At 39.1% G+C, this 22,421-nt stretch overlaps 1 protein-coding gene and 2 pseudogenes across 2 annotated transcripts; all 3 read left to right on the forward strand.

The window, feature by feature from the left end:
- The first annotated feature begins 200 nt into the window (after positions 1 to 200).
- Positions 201 to 15,225, forward strand: LOC136281797 (uncharacterized). 2 transcript variants are annotated; one of them, XM_066168789.1, is made up of 4 exons: positions 229 to 323; positions 992 to 1,074; positions 11,222 to 11,400; positions 13,913 to 15,225. In XM_066168789.1, exons 3-4 carry the CDS (start codon positions 11,262 to 11,264, stop codon positions 14,854 to 14,856), a joined length of 1,083 nt encoding a protein of 360 aa, XP_066024886.1. In that variant the 5' UTR covers positions 229 to 323; positions 992 to 1,074; positions 11,222 to 11,261; the 3' UTR covers positions 14,857 to 15,225. The 2 variants fall into 2 exon arrangements, with proteins under 2 accessions (XP_066024887.1, XP_066024886.1); XM_066168790.1 differs by lacking the exon at positions 992 to 1,074 and having other exon boundaries at positions 201 to 323.
- On the forward strand, positions 1,400 to 3,275 carry LOC136281915 (putative nuclease HARBI1; annotated as a pseudogene).
- Positions 15,226 to 20,990: 5,765 nt separating the features above from the next.
- LOC136281916 (uncharacterized) lies at positions 20,991 to 22,409 on the forward strand (annotated as a pseudogene).
- The last annotated feature ends 12 nt before the right edge of the window (positions 22,410 to 22,421 follow it).

Here is a 22,421-nt window from a genome sequence, read left to right on the forward strand (position 1 = left end):
GATATACTTTTTCTCCTGACGCAATTTTAATACATGTGACCCTTAAACCTAGTGAGTAGCAGTGCCAAGTGACGCAAGATTCATATATCGAAACAATCGCCATGTAAGGAAACTTATTGTCCTTAAAAAACTCTGATTGGTCGAGAGCATACAGTCAACAGACAAAATCCATAAGAGGCCTTGGCGTTGATAATGCATGACTGTCCTCAACCTCATCTAATCGTTTTAGCTCTGTGTATTGTATTCGTGCCACGTTGTACCATAAGGCTGTATCGTTAAGTGGAGGTATAAAGAACGTCACAAGCGCTCTTAGCTGTTGTAAGGTAGGTATATTTGCACAAGTTTGACTGGTTCATAGTTGTAAACGTCGTCATACACTATAATAGTTTCGGCATGGAAGACTGAGAAGGAATCGAGCTGGCTCAAAGGAAGCTTTTCATTCATTGTTTAATAATTTAGAGGCAGTTGAAATAATTTTTTTCGAGTTCTGCGCAAGCTTGAATCGCAAAAGCATTCTTAGAATCTAATGCTCGCTTGCTTTACTTAATTAGGAGTTTATAGACGTAGACGCAATATCGCTTACAGTTGTGGGCTTTTTTTCAAACCTTAAATGTTTCACACAAAGCCGTATGGAGACTGAAAAGAAATTGCGCTCGTTTGAGAAAGCTCGTAACTCGATGTACAAAAACTTAGAAGCTGTTGAAATCGTTTTTTGAGGACCGTGTCAGTTCGAGTCGCACTCTTGGGATCTGGCCCCAGTTGTTCAAAGGATGGATAACTACTAATCCGCTGGATAAATCGCTCTCCAGTGGATAAATGTTAACCATTGCGTCATATCGGTTGTTCAATGTATGCATAGCGCTATCCACTCGCTATCCAGTAGATAAACTTATCTATGGTTAGGTAGGTAGTATAAATTTGTATCCATCGGGTAGTAAAAACATGAAATGGCCGCTGCTCGAGTTTGACGGTCGTTTCGTTCCATGGTCAGGGCGTAAACCAGAACAGGTCTCTCTTTCGAGTGATAATGTTGAATTTACAATCACTTCACATCGAGCGCTAACAAACACGCAGGTACGTAGTACTTTATTGAATATCCTCTGTTCTATATTGTAGTCAAAAATCGACAGACATAAGCTCTCGGTATTGCGTGCATAGTTTATTCTCACGTTGATACGCAATGCACACTGGAATTAGCATACGACGCTCTCACTGTTACGTAAGTAATACTAATAATACTTTCGTTCATGTTCTGATCGCTACTCTGTACTCAGAGACCACATTTATACATTTAGAAAATATATATTATTTATATAGAAAGATCTGAGTTTTGTTTTTTTTGCAACGCACCGACTATTTTGTGAAACGATCTGACTAAGGACTCTGACCCTGGAACGGAATGACTGGATACCTCGCTCGACAGCTACATCTTCTTTGGTGTAACTTGCCCGAAAACCAACGTCGTATAAAGCGAAGAATTTTCGCTGCCAGCTGGATCGCTTAAAGTCTGATGCTGACTCTGAATTGAGACCTAGGTTTCGTTTTGGACGAGAAGCAATACAATACATCGTTAACCTTGCTGCGTACGAAATAACATCACAAACAGATAGGAACAATGCCGTCTCAGCCGTAATGCAAGTCCTTGTCGGGTTCGTTTCTGCAGGAGATCGAAGATACTTTTCTAGGATTTGACGAGTTGACTTTCACCCGAGTAGTTTGTCGAGTGACACATGCAATGACTGCAAAATTAGGCGATTGCGTAAGATTTCCGTCCACTCGTGCGGAACAATACGACATTAAAGAAGGTTTGTTTCAAGTTGGTAGTTTCCCTTGTGTCATTGGGTTCATCGATGGTACCCACGTTAGAATAACTGCCCCCACGAAAATGAGCCAGACTTCGTGAACCGAAAAGGATTTCACTCCATCAAAATGTCCAGGCATCTGTGACCATCGAGGTAAGCAAATATGTCTAGCTCTGATTATTGATTAAGCAACGGGGAACATGTTCGTTTAACCCTAAGCTTTACTGTGCATACTATCTCATGTATATAACAGGAGTTATTTTACCCTGAATGTGGGCATGAAAGCCGTAGAAATTTCGCATCCAACGTGTAACGCTTTTCTGACACGTTAGGAATAGTGAGCCTCAGACTGTCTTGAGCACAACATGTGATCAAACATGTGATCACGAGATTCACGCAAATACAATTTACCTTGTAAACATCTGAGTGAAATTGATTTAAAATGATTGACTTTTTGAACTGTGCGATCACCCGTTTGATTCTATTGCTCTCAGGTGTAATCAATTTTGTTTTTGCAAACGGGTATCGAGTCTTCCGATGGTGATATGACAACAATGAAAATATTCTTCGGTGATCACTTAATGTGTTCTCCAACATGCACGTTTTTTTTAGTGGACTGCGTTGGTTCAAGTGCTGGAACAAAGCATTACGGAGCATTCTCTCACTAAGTAGCATTGTTTAATAACGTGTAATTGGTCACTGCTTAAAGATACAGGCCAAGGAATGTCTTGAAGTTTACCATATCAAGAAAGGGATAATTTGCTTAGGGTTAGGCTAGTTAATTGTTATTAGTTACGCACTGTAGTTCATTGTTAGCAGCAATCATGTTCGGAATACTCTATTTTGACAAAATAAATTACGTGATCCCACGATTACTGCTCCAAATTTGGGGCCTATGTGTATGACGATTTTAGAGGAGGAAGACACGTGCAGAAATACCATACGCCTAAGCTTTATCAAAATTTTGTTTACATGACATAAAACATAAAAGATTAAAGTTCAAAACCAGTTGTAGTGTATTGAATACAGTTGAATTTTGCAGGAATGTTTACTGATGTTGTGGCTAGATGGCTTAGCTCAACTCATGATAGGCATATTTTCCAGACATCAGCCATAGGGGGTAACCTTGAAAGGACTGGTCTTACAGATGGTGTACTACTTGAGGATAGTGGCTATGCATGCTCTCCATTCCTCATGACCCTGTACCTCAACCCTAAAAGACCTCAGGGGGAGCATTTCAACAGAGCACACAAGATCACAAGATGTACCATAGAGCAAAGTTTTGGATTATTGAAGCGGAGATTCCATGCGCTACACTTAGAATTGAGGATGGCTCCTGACAGGGTATGCAACATAATAATAACTTGCTGCAATTTACACAACCCCACTGTCAACTTAAGGGAACCAGGGCCAGTGGACTGTGACATGGATGATGAAGGGTGTGCTGCTGACCTTCACGCCCATGTACCCTAGCCATGAAACTGGTCATGCTGTTTGAGAGCATGCTGCTTACAACTTTTTTAAATTTCTACACAAGGGGGCTGAAACTCAAACATACCCTTGACTGCAATAATGTTTACACATACTGTAAATAGCATGATTTGTGAACAATGAGAACCAATGGCTTTATGGGAAATATTCACATAGTTACATGATCAAGGCTTTACTTTTTCAAGATTCACTAATATACAAATCCTGAGGAAAAACTTTGACAACCTTTAAACCCATATTTTAAATGAACTAAATTTTCATTATAGTCTTTTGGCAGTGACAGAAACAAGAATTAATGACAAGAATGTTGACTTTAATCCAACCATACCAAATTACAATTTTGAATATGTTCCTATGCCTCTTTCTACTGAAGGTGTGGACAACATAATTCTGCTGACCACTTCTTGGAATATTTTGAAGAAGCTGTTGATTGATATAGTGCCACTGGTAGATAAATCTACCTCTTAGGTGACATCAACATAAATATTCTTAAGTCAAAGACATGTAATTACGCTCAGAAATGTTTAAATAACTTTGCCTCACTTATTGATATCATTTTCTTAAACAAATTCAAATATTATACTGCTAGTGGGAATATTGTTTCAGATCTCACTGATCGTTTTTCTCAATTTTGCGTCCTTAAATTGACCATTGAAACCACCAAACCTTGAAAAATGGCAGCTGATGACTATTCAAAATACTCTCAGTGAATGTTTTTGCAGGAATTGTCAGAACTCACATGGGAGTCTTTACCATCTGCTGAGGATCCCTCCAAGTTATTTTCCACCTTTTATAACAAGCTGAATAAGCTGGTAAACAAGCATGCATCATTTCGAACTTTATCAAAGCATGAAAATAAATAGCTGGAACAACCGTGAATCACTAAGGGATTCGAAAAGCAATAAAAATAAAAAATTAGCTTTTTCTCCAGTGATTGGAGAATATTGTATAGACAGCTGCTGAACGTTTTAATGCAAGAAGATACTCATGTTGACATCCATTCTTTAATTGACAAATTTAGGAAATTATAATCTTTATAGTTTCATTTGTTGTTGTTTTTTTTTGTGTAATTTTATTCCAGTTGGAATATGTAACACCTAATTGGCTTATCTATCTTGTATATGCATGTATGCCCACCTAGTCATTTCCTCTGTTCAGTCAAACTTGTTATTGAAGAACTCATTTTAAGTTTGTTTCCCTCCACCTTGATTAGCTTTGCTATTTTGTGGGTAGGGATTGTTAGATATGTATTTTAATTGCTAAAATAAATAAATATTATTGTTGTTGATTCATGGAAATCTTAGATAATGACAAATCTTTTTGTTTTAGGAAAGTGTGAATGGCTTCTGTATTCTATACACAACTAATTGTGGTTATCGTTTACATGTGTAACTATAACGCCATTGGCTTGCGCTTTTTAAGGGTCAGCATTTTTGCAATTGAGTGTATACACTTGAAAGAAATAGTGACACTCACAATAGGCTTTTTGCAATAGTTCACATCTTATAAATGAAGATTTTGTTATTTGTATTGACTACACCAAAAGTGCCATTGTAAGTAATGATTTCTGCATTAAGCATTTGGGTATGACATGGAATGATCAATGACCTTTAAACTTAATCATATATAATTCTATAAATATTTCATAATAATGCCCTCTGGTTTTCTAAATATGGATATATATTCAAATGTGGAATAGTTTAAAGTAAAAAGTTCACTTCCACAAGCAAAATGGCTCAGAAAAGGGTATAGAAGGTCTAGGTTTTAAAGCTTTGTCAATGTGCAGAAAGTCATGTTTGCTGATTTTGCCAAAAATCGGTGGGGTCATTTGAACACAGTTTTTGCTTTTAAAAGCAGTTTTAAAAGTTCAAATACCTGGGGAACTGCTAGGAAAGGTAATAAAAGTATTAATTAGTAATAAAAGGCAACCAAATAAAAACCATTATGTGATTAACCTTGTGTACATTTCTGGGGAAATGGTATATCAGTGATATGAAATATGGGGTAGTTGACCGCAACAATTCAAATATTAACAGTTAAAGATTTATTTATAAACTGTCTTCTGCCTCACTTCAGAGGCGAATAGTTGTTGTTGACATTACCAAAGATGAATAACACAACTTTTGAGCGAAAACTGTTCAATCACTTAATTCACTTAATATGGCAATGTTTACAGTAGATGCTGTCTCAGATCATAACTTTGCAGTTAAAAAGAAGCCCAGTGTATGAAAGTTACAAACAACTTAAGGTTTGATTACGCTGGTCTAATAAATAACTAAATGAATAAATAAAAAGCTGCACTAAAATATATAGTGATCTAGAAGGAGTGAAATGGTCACATAATGAGTAGCTCCCAGATTGAGGATCCAAAGGATACCAGTGTTTTCTCAAAAATGTTGTGAGTTTTAAATATATTTATTTAGCATAATTGTTCCGGTGAAAATAGAGATGCACACACTCTAATTGGTTGAGAATTGCATCGTATCCCCCCATAATCATTTCGCAAAAGGTGAATATTACAGGGGTGCTAAATTTCAAAATGGCCACCTTGCAATGTTTCAATGTTGCAGATGAAGTCATAAACACTATAGAAGAAACTTAAATTCCGAAGGCATAAAAAATGCTACTAAGTTTCCCATGACACTTTTCAAAATAACAATTTGAAGCTTTTGCTGATTGGAAGAAGTAAGATTGGCTGATGATCTCCAAACCAACGGACAAAACAATTGTAACAGAATGCTGTCAACAACAAAACAAATTTACAACAGAATCGCATAATTGAATAAAATCTCGCATTCTGATTGGTCAAAGAAGCAAAGTATTAAGCATGGAATTGCGAGTTGAAAACAAGGCTAAGTGATAGTTTTGCATCTACAGAAACATAAAAACTATCGTCAAATTGTAACAAAGTTTTCTACAACGTCATTGTAAAGTGTTTTCAAAACCGTTGTCATCTTTTGAGCAAAAGCATTTTTCAAAGTGAGCCAGAGGTTCTTTCCTGTTTTGAAATGAACTACAAATTCTTAGAAAGGCATGAAAAACCTCTTCCGCTCGCAACAATGAGAAAGCAAGGAAATCCTGTAACCACGGCCCAGAAAATGACAAGCAAAAGTTCAACTGAACAAGACGAAGAAGCGAAAACCAAAGAAGCCCCAAGGTCAAATGTCATGTATATATAGAGGAAATTCAGATGTGTACGACTGACCTGGCTTCCTATTCACTAACGCAATGACAGTTCTGACAGTTGACTTTGAAATGGCTTCCTGGGGCGCGTGCTCAGGATAAAAACAAACAATGTTATTACTGTTTTCTTTTTTTCTTATTTTTATTCAATTATACAATTCAAGGAAAATTAATTACCTGACTCGTGAATTCTGCATTAAATTGCACATGAAAACTAATAACACACTCATCACTTTGCGTTTCCTGTGATATCGGTTTTCGCGTGCAATTTAACGCAAATTCCCTCGTCAGGCAATGAATTTTCCTACAGAATTTGAAAGCACCTGAGCAATTATACTAAAACAATTATTTGCTGATGGTGAAGTGAATAATGTTGCGCCTGATCTGTTCATAACACCGGCCAGCATAGTTGTGAAAGGATTCCACCTCCAATTTCCAGGATTTATCCCAAGTCATTTTAGAATTTTAGAATCCCCGAGTTTTGTAGTAAATGATAATTATAGCCTTTCCAGAAAACTGAGTTTAATCCAATTACACGCTTGTCTTAGCTCATACGACAAATGATTGACAAGTTTATCACGGTTGTGTTCCTTGAGTCAATTTGCTAAATTTAAACTGGGGCAAATTTTGTCGGCGGTGCGTCTGAAGATTTATCCGCTTCGGCCAAAATATGTCAAATCGGGACAAGCCATCTGCACTTGTAAAATGTTGGTGATGACAGACAATTTGTCTAAATAAACAACTTTGTTGCTAGTGCAGAAAGGTCCTAACTCCACTCACCTTCTACACGGCGCCGTATTTGATTCTTATCAATCAATAAAGACCGTCTGATGAAATTGTCATGACGATTATCATCACGATACGATAAGCGTGAATAAAAGTACGATCGAAGCAAAACCGCACTTATGAAAGAAGTATTTCCTTTCGCGCGGAACATTTATATTAAGTGTCAACACTGCAAGAAACTGGTATTTACGTAAACTGGACAGCGTACGTGAGAATTTGTATGGAGTCATGATTTTAAAGTGTAATGTAGAACTGCTTCTTGGAGTTTCAACCTTACTTTTCATGAGCTTCAAATCGCTGACTTTTGAAACCGTGCTCACGAAACCGTGCTCACGACTGTTAGACTCCGTTTTCCTCATTTTCTGTTCCTCATTCTCAATTCCTCATTCCCCATTCCTCATTCCCCATTCCTAATTCCCCATTCCTCATTTCCCATTCCTCATTCCTCATTCCTCATTTCCCATTCCTCATTCCCCATTCCTCATTCCCCATTCCCCATTCCCCATTCCCCATTCCCCATTCCCCATTCCCCATTCCCCATTCCCCATTCCCCATTCCCCATTCCCCATTCCCCATTCCCCATTCCCCATTCCCCATTCCCCATTCTCCATTTCCCATTCCTCATTCCCCATTCCTCATTCCCCATTCCCCATTCCCCATTCCTCATTATTCATTCTTCATTCCTCATTCTTCATTCCTCATTCTTCATTCCTCATTCTTCATTCCTCATTCTTCATTCCTCATTCTTCATTCCTCATTCCCCATTCCTCATTCTTCATTCCTCATTCCTCATTCCTCATTCCCCATTCCTCATTCCCCATTCCTCATTCCCCATTCCTCATTCCCCACTCCCCATTCCCCATTCTCCACTCCCCATTCCCCATTCTCCATTCCCCATTCTCCATTCCCCGTTCCTCATTCCTCATTCCTCATTCCTCATTCTTCATTCCTCATTCCTCATTCCTCATTCCTCATTCCTCATTCCTCATTCCTCATTCCTCATTCCCCATTCCTCGTTATCCATTCCCCATTCCTCGTTCCCCGTTCTCCGTTCCCCGTTCTCCGTTCCCCGTTCCCCGTTCCCCGTTCTCCGTTCCCCGTTCCCCGTTCCCCGTTCCCCGTTCTCCGTTCCCCGTTCCCCGTTCCCCGTTCCCCGTTCCCCGTTCCCCGTTCCCCGTTCCCCGTTCCCCGTTCCCCGTTCCCCGTTCCCCGTTCCCCGTCCCCCGTCCCCCGTTCTCCGTCACCCGTTCTCCGTTCCCCGTTCTCCGTTCCCCGTTCTTCATTTCCCATTCCCCGTTCTCCATTTCCCATTCCTCATTCTCCATTTCCCATTCCTCATTCTCCATTCTCTATTCCTCATTCTCCATCCCCATTCTCTATTCATCATCTCCATTCTCCATTCTCCATTCTCCATTCTCCATTCCCCATTCCCCATTCTCTATTCCTCGTTCTCCATTCCTCACTTCCCACTCCCCGTTCTTTCATTTCCCGTTCCTTGTTCTGAAGATAGCCTTATTGCCAGAATGCTTCCCAAATAACGAGTGATCTTAGATAAGATCTTAAAGATCTTTAATTACAAGTCACGCGAAGCCGAGTACGCTCAAACCATAAAATGAATTATAGGAAACAATTATATTATTTTAGCAAAAACTGAGGAATATTTTAGCGCCGAATGTAAGTAAACAAGACGCAAGGGTGCTAGTCGACATAGCCCTTCGTCAATCGCTCTGACGGAGGGCTAACGCTCAAAACGTTAGCTTTAAAACTTTTTACGGTGGCAAATTCACGTTATCAACTCAGTTGATAAAACTAAATTACCAGGAACAAAGCAAGCCGACTGCGTTGAATAACAAAAGCAAAAGCGTGCTTAAGACACGCGCTTTGATGCGCGCTTTTTTTTTCCTGCGCAAAACGCAAAAAGCGTGAAAAGGTTTTGCGTGGGCGTTGGCCATGTACCTCTTAGCTGTACTGTGTGTATATATATATATATATATATATATATATATATATATATATATATATATATATATACAATGTGCATTGACGCTTCACAGGTGTCCGGGAGTTCACGGGGTGAAGTGACAGGCTGTAGTTCACATCCTTGTCCAAAAACTTCTGTATCCACTGTTGATGAGCTTGAAATTTGTGCTGCATGTAATTTGTACAAAATAACATGACTATGACCCTTTACTTAAGAGAATTCGATGTAAAACTCCTATTCGTTTATACAAGATCTTTATTGACATAAGTGGACTTGCCAGAATCTACAACCCCTGAAACGCCGCTGAAAGACGGTTCTGTTTCGAAAACTCGATAATTTTGGCTGTGGTAGCCTTTGAAGAATCTGGTTTCTTTTCACCCCCGGTCATCTTTCTTGTAGTGGTACATTTGCTGTGTTCTTTCTTTGCTCCATGCCACTCACCATTCCTCTCCACTTTTCTTTCACTTCCATAGCAGATCTTTTGGAAACTCCGAGCGCATTGACTTTGTCAGTTATTACCTCCCATACTCGACTTTTAAGTTTGTTAGAAAGTGTCGTGGGAATTTTATTCTTGATTATTTTGATATTTTCTTCCACCTCTTCGAAAACAACTGTTCATTCGGCAGGTGTAAACTTTGGTTTTCTGGCGCGCTTTGCAGGGGAAGAAGCAATATTTTGTGCCTTGTTGTCTCGCAACTAGCACGAGCGAGCGAAAAGATCACGTAACGCCTGGGTTATCACCATGGCAACTGCCTGGACAGCGAGTTAGCCGTCGGATAATTATACGGCTCGCTATCCGTGCTTTTTGCAACAGCTTTTTATCCGCTGGATAGCAATCTTATACACCGGATAAACTTATCCAGTGGATAACTTTATCCATCCTTTGAACAACCGGATGTTTGATGTTTGCTCTGATGTTAGTTTGTAGAGGTAGAACAGTTACATTAAGATCGGCACACGTGAAAGGTCCCTTCAAATGAACTACCATCCAAATTTTTCATCAGATGGTCTAGTCGTAGGGTTCAAAATATAATCCTTGCGACTTGTTCCGTGAATTCGAAATGGTTTGAATTCGTGAGAGAAGTCGCAAGAACTTGTCTTCCCAAATTATCCTGGTCCCTGCGTGCGAACGGTTCGTGGGACAACTCCTAGCTATCCAATCACTTCACAAGAGAAATATAATAGTTTGTCTCCCAATGTGGTCACTTCGGATGTGGATTGCGACGTTTGGACTGCATACTGCCAGCTTCACCAGACGAGGAAGACTGACAGTATATAGGCTGTCGAAATGTCACGATACACATCCGAGGTGACCACATCGTGAGAGAAACGATTTTATCATGTAAACTACGGTGTTAAACAAGGATTTCCAGCCCGGAGAAAAGCCGTAATAACTCGTGTGAAAAAATAGGAAATCACAGCGGGGCTTCTACTTGATATCAGTTGACCGCTAAAAATACAGGTTCCACACATTAGCGGTATTTTAGAAAACGATACAAAACGCCACTTGATGCCTTAAGTGACTACTAACTGTACAGAATCTCGCTCAAAAATGCTACTTTTTTTGGAGGAGAAATATGGATTAAAAATTACTTGAAAGATTATTCTTAGTTTTATACAGGTTTGACTGTTTTTCAAATTTTGCAAAAAAACAATTTTGATCTAAGACAGTTACTTTTTAGAGATTTCTCAGCTTGTAGTATAATGTTTGTAATGGGTGGATCGCGATATAAAACAAGTCGGAATTTTGAGACGTCAATATCGCATTACATTAGCGGCTAGCTAGTTGGGAGAAAATAAATTGTCCCATTGAGCTTCGTCGCTCTACAACTCTTCCCAATACTACAATATATTTCACCTCGACCAATACAATTTAATAATGGCGTCTCAAAATCGCGATTTTTATTAGATTGCATCCTTCTCTTCGCGATGAACTAATATTTTCTATCATAGGAGTAAATATTTTTATTATCCGCAGGTTTAAACGTTTATGACGGGTGACTCTAAACAGAACAAAAATGATCTTTACAGCGACACGTAAAGTTAGCATTTTTTCGATTTTTATCCTTGGTTTGACCACCTTTCTCATGTACGCCTCATACCAAGTGAAGTTCGGACGGGAAATTAGCCAGCCCACTCACAGCAACAGCACAACGGGTAAGTCAACGAGTTGGAAATGATTCACAGCATTATATGCTTATCGGATGAATTATACCGTCATAATCTCAATTAAGACGCAGGCTAATATTAGGGAAAATAAAAGTAACTTAACTTATTTCGAACTAGGGAAATAACAACGCTTCCAAAAGCTTAAGAGGCCTATTTACTTCGTGTTGTCCCGTTCACCAGAAATTACCCCTTTGTAATGTAATGCTATCGCAGATTCAAGATAACAAACTGAAGATCGTTTTGAATTAGTTTTCAAAATTAACTAGCGTACAATGATCACCCTGGATGATGATGGTAATTATCGTAGAGAACACGCCCTTGATCAGTTTATCTTGGCTTTTCCGGTGTATCGGGTTTCAGATCGCTCTGACTCTCTGTTAGTTTCGAGCTAGTCAACGCTTTCCCGCCCACACTACTGGTTTACTTTATTGACCTCTAGCGGCGTTCTCGAAGGGTCAGTGCCTCCTTTCAGTTGGAGAAGCATAACCAATTCAATAGCATAAGCAAATTAAAGCGCAACTACCGGTATTATAAGTTTCCAACATATGCATGACAACAAAGATGAAATTGAATACCAAATGCTTCCAACTCATGTACAGCTGAGCACCTGTGAACACCTAAGATTTTGCAGGTGATAGAAGGCTATTGGTGTTCCATAGATTAAGGAAGCTGACATCTTCTTCCTCCGTTTGTTTGTGTTGGGAATTGGATCTTTTGAATATTTAGGTTTCCCTTTTCTTGGCGTTTAGAAAAAGGCCCTCGTCATTGATCTAACTCGAAACTACAGCTATAATGCAAAATTTAGTTTCTCTGTACAATTCGTGTATTCGCATCACTGGCTGAGACTGGAATATCCTTTTAACACTTTTAGAGGGATAAGATTGCATCCTGTAGCTCTCCAAATGTTGAGTGACTTAAGTGATTCCGGCTAAAACCTTAGCTTCACTTACTGAGCTGAAGTTAAAAAATTCATTAGGAGAGATATGCTTTTTGATAAAAGGAATACTGGCGTGATCATTCAGGTCGCTCACAGCCGGTGTGCTTATGCTAAGGGAGTGCTAATTTAGGATATTTCCAATCTTGTTTTGTTTTTGAGTGATGGTTTCGCCTTCAGTTAAATGAATAGTCTCAGACATTGCTTGGCGAAGTATCTCTTTATCTTCTCAGGCTAACAACGCGATCTCTCTGTTGTCGATACTTTTCCCAATCGCTTTAATCTTTCGTGACATAATGTTTGCACTTGGATTGATTTCAAAAGTAAATAGCGGCTATCACTTCCGAGTTAAAGCAGGGCGGTTATCGTTTCGTAGTTTTCTTCTTTAAAAAGGAAGCATGATCATCAAGCACGTCTCTTTAGCAGTTTTTCTCATGCCCAGTACACATCATTGATGTCTTTTAAGGTGCTAGCAACATGGAAAGGAATAAAGAGAACATCTTCGTTGTATCGTACAGAATCAAATTTCTTAAAGTTTCTCCTCATAGAAGTCTTGGGACCCCTTTTGGGGCATGCAGCTCTCGTGACGGTATACATCAGATGATCATCACTTATATCTGGGTTGAGAAAACCTGCGTTCAAAAATTTAATTCTTTTGGATGTTAGAATTACGTCAATAAAAGTGTCGCTATTTGCCGTAGCTCCAGTTGGCGTACTTGCCAGGCTTTTTAGATTGTAAACGTAGCAAAGGTTTAGCAAATGTATCCCCAACGTTGCCGCTCCTTGTCGGGTTCGAGAATGTTACAATTTACGTCTCCAATTAGTGTGTAATCGTCCGAAAGCCTGCTGATCAATTCAATTGCTCGTTCCCGTTCGGATGACCAGATTTCTCTGGTCATTTGGAAGGTCTGTAAAGACGAACCCAAATTAGATCTTTATGAGTCCTTTTGAGTTCTGACCTAAATGTTAATTGATTCTAAACCAACGATCTGTTTTGGCATTTTTAACGCGCTTTGTTTAAAGGTCGGACCTTGCACGAATTATGAGGCCACCTTTGAAATTTGTTCTATCTTGTCGATTTGCCTTTAATTCTTTAGCATAAAACTGGCTATCTGGATAGCTGTCATCGACTTTGGTCTCTTAGAGAAGTAGAATATCTAGCAAATTGTTTAGCAGCATGTTCTTAACCTCGAAGAGCTTGATTCCGCCGATGCTGTTTGTTTCCTTGTGGAAGGAAAACCAACTCGAAAATGCAGCCTAGGAAAAGATATCATCTCTAAAACTTCGCTCATCGTAATTGGTCTCATTTCATGCGTCTCGAAATTGTTTTTTTTTTGTTTGTTTTTTTTTACTTTTTTCTTCTTTTCTAAGTAAGGTAATCATTCTGGAAGTTCTTTTCATTGCAGAGATCACCAATCGCTACAACAACGTAAAAAGCGTAACGATTTACTATTTCCAAAGTTCTACACTGAATCAATTTCCCTTGTTTTAAATTAAATAGTTCTGGTTAGGTCAGACTTAATTGCGAATACTTCAAAATAAACTTCAACATTTTGTTTATCTTAGATGAGATCGTCTTTCGAAAGGTTGTTCCAACTCAAGATACAGTCACAGAAGAACCCACAAATAATTCATCGCCAAAGCCTTTCGTTTATCTCACTCAAACAGAACAATGCTTTCCTTCAAACTTTGCCTCTTCTTCCGAGATCGGCGACCCCGAGACATGTAACTGTGATGTCATAGTGCTAAGCTTTCGTACCAAATGTCAAGTGCAAAAGTCGCCTCACATCACTTATCTGTTCTATCCCAATATTGGATGGGGAACAGGACGAAATGTGCTGTATTTTGCTGCCATAATGAGATCTCCAAAATACCATTATTACATTTTTATGGATGATGATGTGGTGCTGAATTTCAATTCATTTGCTCCTCCGCAAATGAAGAGGCTTCCGCCGTTTAGAGTCTTCGAACAATGGCTCCTAGATTACGAGCCTGTAGTTGGCGTTTTGGATTACAAAGGGCATCATGGAGCCATCTGGACCAATGAGACACGAAAGAAAATATGTAAAAAGGCGGACAGCTCCCTTATGATTCCAGTAGTCTGGTATGATGCTATTTTAAATGCATTTCACTACAAATCTATGGAGCATCTCTTCCCTTACCGTACGCAGCATGAAAGAATAACCTGGTGGTCATCGCAAATCTACATGTTTTCTGCTGTGGAACTGATATTTCGAGGTCAGGCATTGATTTTTGTGCCTGTTACTGCGGGAAATTCAAAACATCGCTCATACCCAAGGTCTTTAAAGGACGAAAACAAAAGGTGGAGAGGTTACATCGATACGATTCGACAGGAAGCTCCTTTAATTTACAGAAATCAGATTTTATTCGAAGATTTTAGACAGAATCTGGAGGGTTACATCAAAAACTCGACAACATATTGCAAGAATGTAACACGGCATCAACACATTAAACCATACGCTCATTTTGATTTTCAGACAGAGGTGTAGTTGATGAGGTTAGCAAAGAGATCGGCCCAATCAGTAGATAAAATGCTAAACATATTCATATTATAAGCTGGTTTTTTTTTGTTTATAAACTTGCTGAACTGTAAGAAAGTATCAACAAAGTGATGCCCGTGATGAGAAGTTCGACTGAACTGCTATCACATTGGGAATCAAATCACTTTTCACTTGTTGGTCGCACACAGTTTATTTACTGGGGAAGTATTTCCTGATCCATATTTTTATTCATTATATCTGTGTGTTAGTACTTGCACTATGATTGGAGAGTTAAACGGGCCTTATTTCACTGTTCAGACCTCTGTTTGAACCCAGATATGTAATAACCTCGCTCTCTCGATCCGTATTTTGAATAAGTTAGAGAACCTCGTCGAGAGCCATCCGAGAGGAAAAACCCTGATCTTTAACAAAAAGAAATAGAGTTCAGTTAGACGTCTGTATCTTCACCAATAAAAATTGTGCATTGAATTATCGTAACCAACCGCGTTTTGAGTTTCCAAAGAGTTAACAAACTTTTCGGAAATTAGACTCTGAACGGCGCCATTGTAAAAACATTGTAGTAACCTGGCCTTAAATTCATAACCATTAACCGGGTTTGTTGTATATATTGCCTTTGAGTTTAATTGATTATTGTCTTGTGAAAGTGATTGTCTGTAATTTCATTGACTACAATTCTGGGCAAGTGAGTTGTCCGCCATATCGACTTCGGAACGCCTCAAGACAAACCGAAACTAACGATGTTTTCTTTGTAAGCCTCATAAAAGGTTTTCCCTTTTTAATAAAAGAGCTATACCCCATGTTATCTGGGGACGATTTAATCAGTCAGTCGGTCGACTTAATCATCAGTCGGCCGCCCTTCGAGAGAACAACTAAGAGCTTGCTCTGATATCCGATGCGTTGGGAAGGCCACATTAGTCACAGCAGGCAAGTTTTACGGCACTGTCATCACAAGTAATCTTCATTTCTTGTGAATTCGGCTGTCGTTCATTCATAAAACACACGCCTTGAGCAGCTTGTTTTCGAACTGTCATGTGAAAAAACTTGTGTCTTTTTATGAGCCACAATTCGGCCGGATTTCACTGAACATTCCACTTTCAGATTCTGTTTAAGAGACTACAAAAGACTTCTGGCAATCATGTTAAATTCGACCAGCCGAACTATTTCAGTTTGTAAACTAATGCAGATTGTGAACTTTGATGGTTTGTGAACTTTAATGGTTCGACATTTTTGACAGCTTTAGTCTTTGATTCTGATTGGCTTAATGTAGCGTTCGCTTTGAAAATAAAGTTTGTTTTGAAAATTTAAAGTAACGCATGGGGAATTCAACGTATTCTTTTTTTTATAAAACAAATAGAAAACCCTTGACCGTGCTCTGTTCAGTTGTGAAGCACTAAGCAAGCGTCTAGAACACTCAAAAAGTGGGAAGAAACACTCGACTACGTCTCTCTACACCTCTTTCGTACTCTAACCGCTCCCTGAGTGCTTTACAACAAAACAGAGCACTGTCAAGGATTATCTATTTGTTAATTACCATTTTTTTGATGACCACCCTGTCTGTTCATATTGTATTATGAGACCTTTCGCTTTTCAGAGCTTGTAAAAACCTCCAAATTTTTTTTGTATTCCTTTAAAGGTTTATGAGGAAAAAAGAAGTTTTTCTATCAGGGTATTTTAAAAACAGAGCGTTTCTCAATAAAAATCTGAATATTGTAACTATGGTAATCTCTCTGTCATTGTATTTTCTTTAATAATAACTCAAAGTAAGGTTTGTTTTTATAGCATTCACCAGTCAAACCTTTTATTTTGTTTTAGCATTTTATTTGCATTTCTATTAACTAAACTTTTCTTTTCTTAGGAAAGTTTTGTACAAGATTTTCTTAAGGAAAATGTTTAAGCACTTTACCACATTAAACAGAGTACTTGAAATACTTTTATTTCGTGCTGTTATCACTTTTAATTGAAATCAATCTTTACTTTACTTTGCTTGAAACCGTTAATAAAAGAGTTACAGATACAGCCACCATTCAAATTTTCACTTACAAACCATTTCGGAGTTAACTGAACATAGGAGAGTGTTCGTTTTAGTTTTATAACCAACTGCTTTTGTCGTTCATGGCATTTTTTTACTCGGGTTACGCAGGTGGGCCTTGTCTAGGTTTCGGTCTCCTATCTATCTAAATATTTATCGACGATGTCGAGAGTATGTAAGCTTGCGTTGCTTGACGGTCTGCGGTATTCCTCTACAAGCATGAAAGCGAGGCAACCGTGAAAACGAGGCGGCTGACGAGAAAACACAATTTAGTTTGCTCTTCCGAGGTCTCTTCGCTCTCTGCTTCTCGGAGTGCGAAGCTTAATTAAAAATCATGAAGAATTGCTTTCCTTTTGGAATGCTCAAAGTACTTACAAACGCACACACCATTCATGGTAGACCCGCAATCAATAAGGTGCAATATATCATCAAACCTTTACATTACCTACAATTTTTTAAGCTCCGTTAATGTTTTTGCTGTTACGATACGAGTAATTAATGATTGAACTTGTGATGAACATGTTATTTGAATAAATTAAAGTTCACATGGCAACCAGGTGGACAATCAGATGTGGTTTATGCTACTCTGGTTTAAAGATTTAATGAAAGTAAACGAGAAGTTACAAATCATAGACCCAACCATTCGACACTCCTGTCTAGTGCCTTCAGCAGGGGTGATCTAAACGCTGCAAAAAGAGGTCTTTTTACACGCTCACTACTTAGCTACCTTTTTTCTGACGAGGTGTAAATAGGTGTCAAGAAGTAAGCCGCACGATTTAAAGGAGCATGGGCGGAGTTAACATGGCAGGCTTTCAAAGAAATGCGCTGGTGGTAAAACCGATTAGTGGTGATAATTTTAGACTTATCACACCCAATTGCCTGGTTAGTTAGGCATGTGTGCTTCGATAACACTGAGTTTTCTTTTGCAAAAGAAGACCGCTTTTTGATGCTCTTTCAAACGCGTACCAAACTGACTGGGTCTATCAATTGTAACTTCTCGGTTACTGCGACAACACTGAGAAGAATGTATTGAACTACGAGACCTTTTACTCTAAATTAGACTGCTTAGACTTTTGTTCTCGCTAAAACTCATTAGCAATTTTCTGTGTTATAGTGTGTTACCATCGCTGCTGAGACATGCATGTTACTCTTAAACTCAACTCAACAACTGTCTTTAATGACTAGAGAAGGGAACAAGTAACGTGACATGTAACGCAAGATTCATATAACCTGACATTTCCCTTCTTTTGGAGTGAACTTACTTCGGAAAAAAAAACATATAAACATAACCGGTAGTTAGAGTCTCTAAATGAATACTTAAAGTTCTCTGTAGCTGAAGCCAGTTTTCACACGGCCAACTACACACCAAAGTCACCGAACCTCGAGGGTGGCTCTACAAACTCTTGTTCAAGTTTTCTTAACTGGAACAGATTGTGGTGTCGATATTTGCTTCGGTTCATGATTAGCCTTCTTCAAATCCTGCTTTGAAAGCTGGCTTTCATTATTTATAAAGACTGGCTGTCACTGCCTTCAACTGGCTTGGGTTGTTCAGCTGGTTGTTGAGCTTGCTTCAGAAATTCCCGATTTCTATGGAGCATTATAATGTCTGAACTGGTTTTTACTACAAAGAACATGTCTTATTGCATCATAATACAGTCACACATCTACTAAGTTTGATTCCTCTGAAGAGGTGCGACTCTGACCTCTTGCCCAACCTAAATTTCTGATAGGGTGCGGAAGGAACGATCGTGGTACTAGTTGGCCTTCTGCCTTTCAATTTCAGCTTTGAGGTCGCATTTTCTCGGATCTTGGGGTACAGTTGGTCAGAGGCTGTGGGAAGTACGATTCTGATGCGTCTAAACATCAAACTGTGTAGGGTTACTTTCCAGAGACTCTATTGGAGTGTTTCGTTGGTCCAACAGGGCTGATCACGGGTCTTTGTTGTCTTTGAGAGCCTTTTTGAACAAAGAATTAACCATTTTCAAAGTAGAATACCCCTTTACATTGAGTCTAGTGATGTGGGGAGGAAGATAGGTTAGTGAACTCCCGATTGAACGAAAACTGATGAAATTCATCGCTTGTAAACTGAGGAGCGTTGTCCGTTTCCAGTTTGTCTGAGATGTCACGTTTACTGAATTGTTCCTTAAATATTTCAATTACGAAACTGGAGCTGTTTTTTTTCCAACTTCCTTAGTTCCATGAAATCCGAGTAAAAGGCGACACGCATGCAGTCTAAAATGGTCAGAAGCTACTCGATTCTACGGGCGGTCGGGAAATTAGTGACTCTGCATTGGTACCTTCTGATTCTAAGCTTGAAATTCGTTGTAAACTGAACGTTGCTTGATCTAGTCACGCACTTCTGCATTCATGCCAGGCCAGAATACAGTGTCTCTTGCTTTATGCAGGTAAGCCTCTTCTCCCAAATGGCTGGAATGGAATTTGCACTTTACTTTAGGTCTCAGTAACTTAGGGATAAGTACTATCGAGCCTTTGAACAGAACACCATTATGTACTATTAGCTCGTCACGGTAAGAACTGAATACTCTCGGATCTTGATTGGCACTTGGTCTTTGTTGATCCAGTCGTTCTGGTGTGACCTTCTGGGCTTGCATACGGTCTAGGCTCTGCAGCTCCAGGGAAAATACTGCCCATGATTCTTCTGGCCCAGGGGTTTCATCCCGTGTGGCTAAGAGTATTTGAGAGCCAGGTTTGTACTGAACTGACAGATTTGTTACAGCTTAAAAAGCATTCTTTGGAGAAGGCAAAGAGCTGATAGTAGAGACTTCTTAAATATCAATTCAAGAGGTTTGTGGTCAGTTTACCAGAATTTGGTTGAATCTGTCGGATAAGCAAAGACTATTCCCGGACATGTTAATTAAAAAAGGACCTATAGATTTCTTCTTTCCCGATATCCTCTCTAAATTCGACGATTTTCCTCCATCTCTCCTCTTACGAAGACTTCCATAGTCGACTTTCGTTTTGCTGAATTTCTTTTCCGTCTTCTGCCTGATTGCCTCTAGCGCCTGCGATCGTCTTCATTTGTTGCAAGGCGATTCAGTTATCTGTAGAGCTTTCTTCATCTGGGATAGTTCTCTTAAAAGCCTGACTTTGTCATCTTGATTCTTTAAGCCGGTGACGAGCCTGACTCCGATCAGTTCATCTGTTTGTGCACCGTATTCGCTGCACGCGGCTAATTTTCTCAGAAGTGTGACATTACTTTGCACAGATTATTCGTTTTACCGTACACACGTATTAAAATATACCGTTCGTGCATTCAATTGTGCTGGGCTTGAATTAGTTTTCCAACGCTCCAAAACAGCTGTCGATTTTCTTGTAATTTTCCTCTGAAAGGTTAAGGTTGAACAGAATCTGAAGACATTCCCTGTTCATCGATGAACGCAGTCACTCAAGGAACCGATTATTGTCGCTTATCAAGTCCTGTTGCTATCCCATAGCCGCTCCATTGCTGCTCGAAAAGTTCCAGGTGCTAAAAACGTCACCATGACACTTAATAAGAATTGGTAGCGGAAAAATATGTGTAATAGCTCGATGATAATTGGGGCAGTAGGTTTGCCAGGGCAAGGTGCTAGCGATGATGGCGTGGCGATTTGCTCACCCGACTCCACGTGGTCATTGTCGGCCGGCATTTTCTCACACTTGAGCTCAAGATTCATTCTGAAATGACGAAGAAGAGAAGAAAACAACATAAGGAAGGCACCTTCGGTGCTTAGTGTTCGGAAGAGGGTGCACTGACAATCCTCAAATAATATACTTTTTCTCCTGACGCCAGTTTAATACAAATACATGTAACCCTTTGAGTGTACATGACACAAATTTTTTCCCCGTTTTTAGCAGCTCAACATGTATGATAAGCTGTGTGACAGTTAGAAATAATGATCTTTTTTCTATGAACGCTTTTTTTTTTTCACTCAAAACCCACTCGATTTTTATATAAAACTGTCTCCGGAGACTGGGAAGAGAAACAAGGTTATGACGTCACATTGTTTGGCCGCTTGATCAGCAAACAGTGTTTTACTAGTAAGCTATGCCTACTTGCCAAAATCCACTCCTTTCCAATACGTCTGTCTCCACTATGTCCGCTGATTCCAAGTTCAGTAATGAATCGTCTGACCCTTCTGAAAGTCTCAATTGGGAGCAGAGTGACAGTTCTGATAGTGAAGTTAGAGTTATCAAAGGTGTAATCATAACTATTACAGTTTCCTCAAATGTGATTGGTGCATTAGCTGCTTTATTTTCCACTAATCACTTTGTAGAGTTGTAATTGGACAGTAATCAGACAATCGGCTGTAATCAGACATCTGTAATTAGACAGTTGAAGCAGCCACTCATACTTAGTCCTTTCAGTCAAATCCACCAATCACAGAATTGATCACAATAACCATAGCAACAACTACTTATCCTAAAAAATTGTAGAATTTCCAAATTTGAGGAATTTTTTACTTAGACATTGTCTCTACTGTACATATTTGTCATAAATGTATTTGTTGTTTTTGGAAATTGTAACAGCTGTGATTAATTGGCAATAAGACTTTGTGTTGTCTGATTCTGTCCATAATCATACTGGTGATTGACAAATCAGACTCCTGCTTCACAGTTATCCATTCTTGTTCATCACTTGTATAAGGACTCCACTCAGTCCTATTACCATTATCTATCATCCCAAATCAAGATGAGCCACTTGCTGATTGTGGCAAAGAAGAAAGCTCGAACACAAGTGAAGAAGAAACAGATATTGATGCACTTAACGCCATCAACTTTAGAGTCTAGATTTGAAGGAAAAGTGAGTGTGGATTAATGGTAAGTTGAAAGATTTACTGTGATTCCTTTTAAACATAAGCAGAGCCCTTATGCACTCATGCGTCGCTAAGTCTGTCCAATAGTTTTTCCGTTACCTCTTCCAGGTGTCAATGGGAGAGTGCAGTACTGAAATGTTAGTTGGTGCCCTCAGAGTTTTGATGTTGCAGAGAAGTCACTAATTCATCTGCAAAGATGAGTGTTGATGGTTCAATCCAACAAATCAATTGCATTACCCAACATGAAGACTTCAATGCCATTACAAACTGTGCCATTCTTCTGCATGTCGCTCCTCACCTCAGAAGCCAAGATGGAGGAACTTATCGTTGTTTATTTTATATATATATGTAGGTATATGTCATTTCTGTTTTTTTTGCTTAAGCTATTAATTGCAATACTTGGGGGTTTATTTTAATTTTTAATTCTCCATTCATAAGAAATGAGTCTCTTATCATTCAGTGAGTAGAGGTCCAGTATTTACCTGAACTGTAGATAGATGTCTTCATTTTTCACTTTCATGTTTACCTGTAGGTTCATCAGAGCCGTTGCATATACATGGGCAACCAGGTGGCTTTGTGGGCATAGACTGGGAAAACAGCCTACCTTTATCAGCTTGTGTTTATCACAGTATGAGGAAAAATACAACACACAACATCACAGGGGATATGCTAATGTCTGGGATGGAGAGGAGCATTGAAAGCTTGTAAAT

The sequence above is a fragment of the Pocillopora verrucosa genome, chromosome 6 (assembly GCF_036669915.1).
Source record: "Pocillopora verrucosa isolate sample1 chromosome 6, ASM3666991v2, whole genome shotgun sequence".
Taxonomy (NCBI): Eukaryota; Metazoa; Cnidaria; class Anthozoa; order Scleractinia; family Pocilloporidae; genus Pocillopora; species Pocillopora verrucosa.

Excerpts from the sequence above, each read along its gene's own strand:
- LOC136281797 (XM_066168790.1), top strand. The coding sequence starts at position 11,262 with ATGATCTTTACAGCGACACGTAAAGTTAGCATTTTTTCGATTTTTATC. Across the intron at positions 11,401-13,912 it reads TCACAGCAACAGCACAACGG|ATGAGATCGTCTTTCGAAAG; the intron begins GTAAGTCAACGA and ends TGTTTATCTTAG.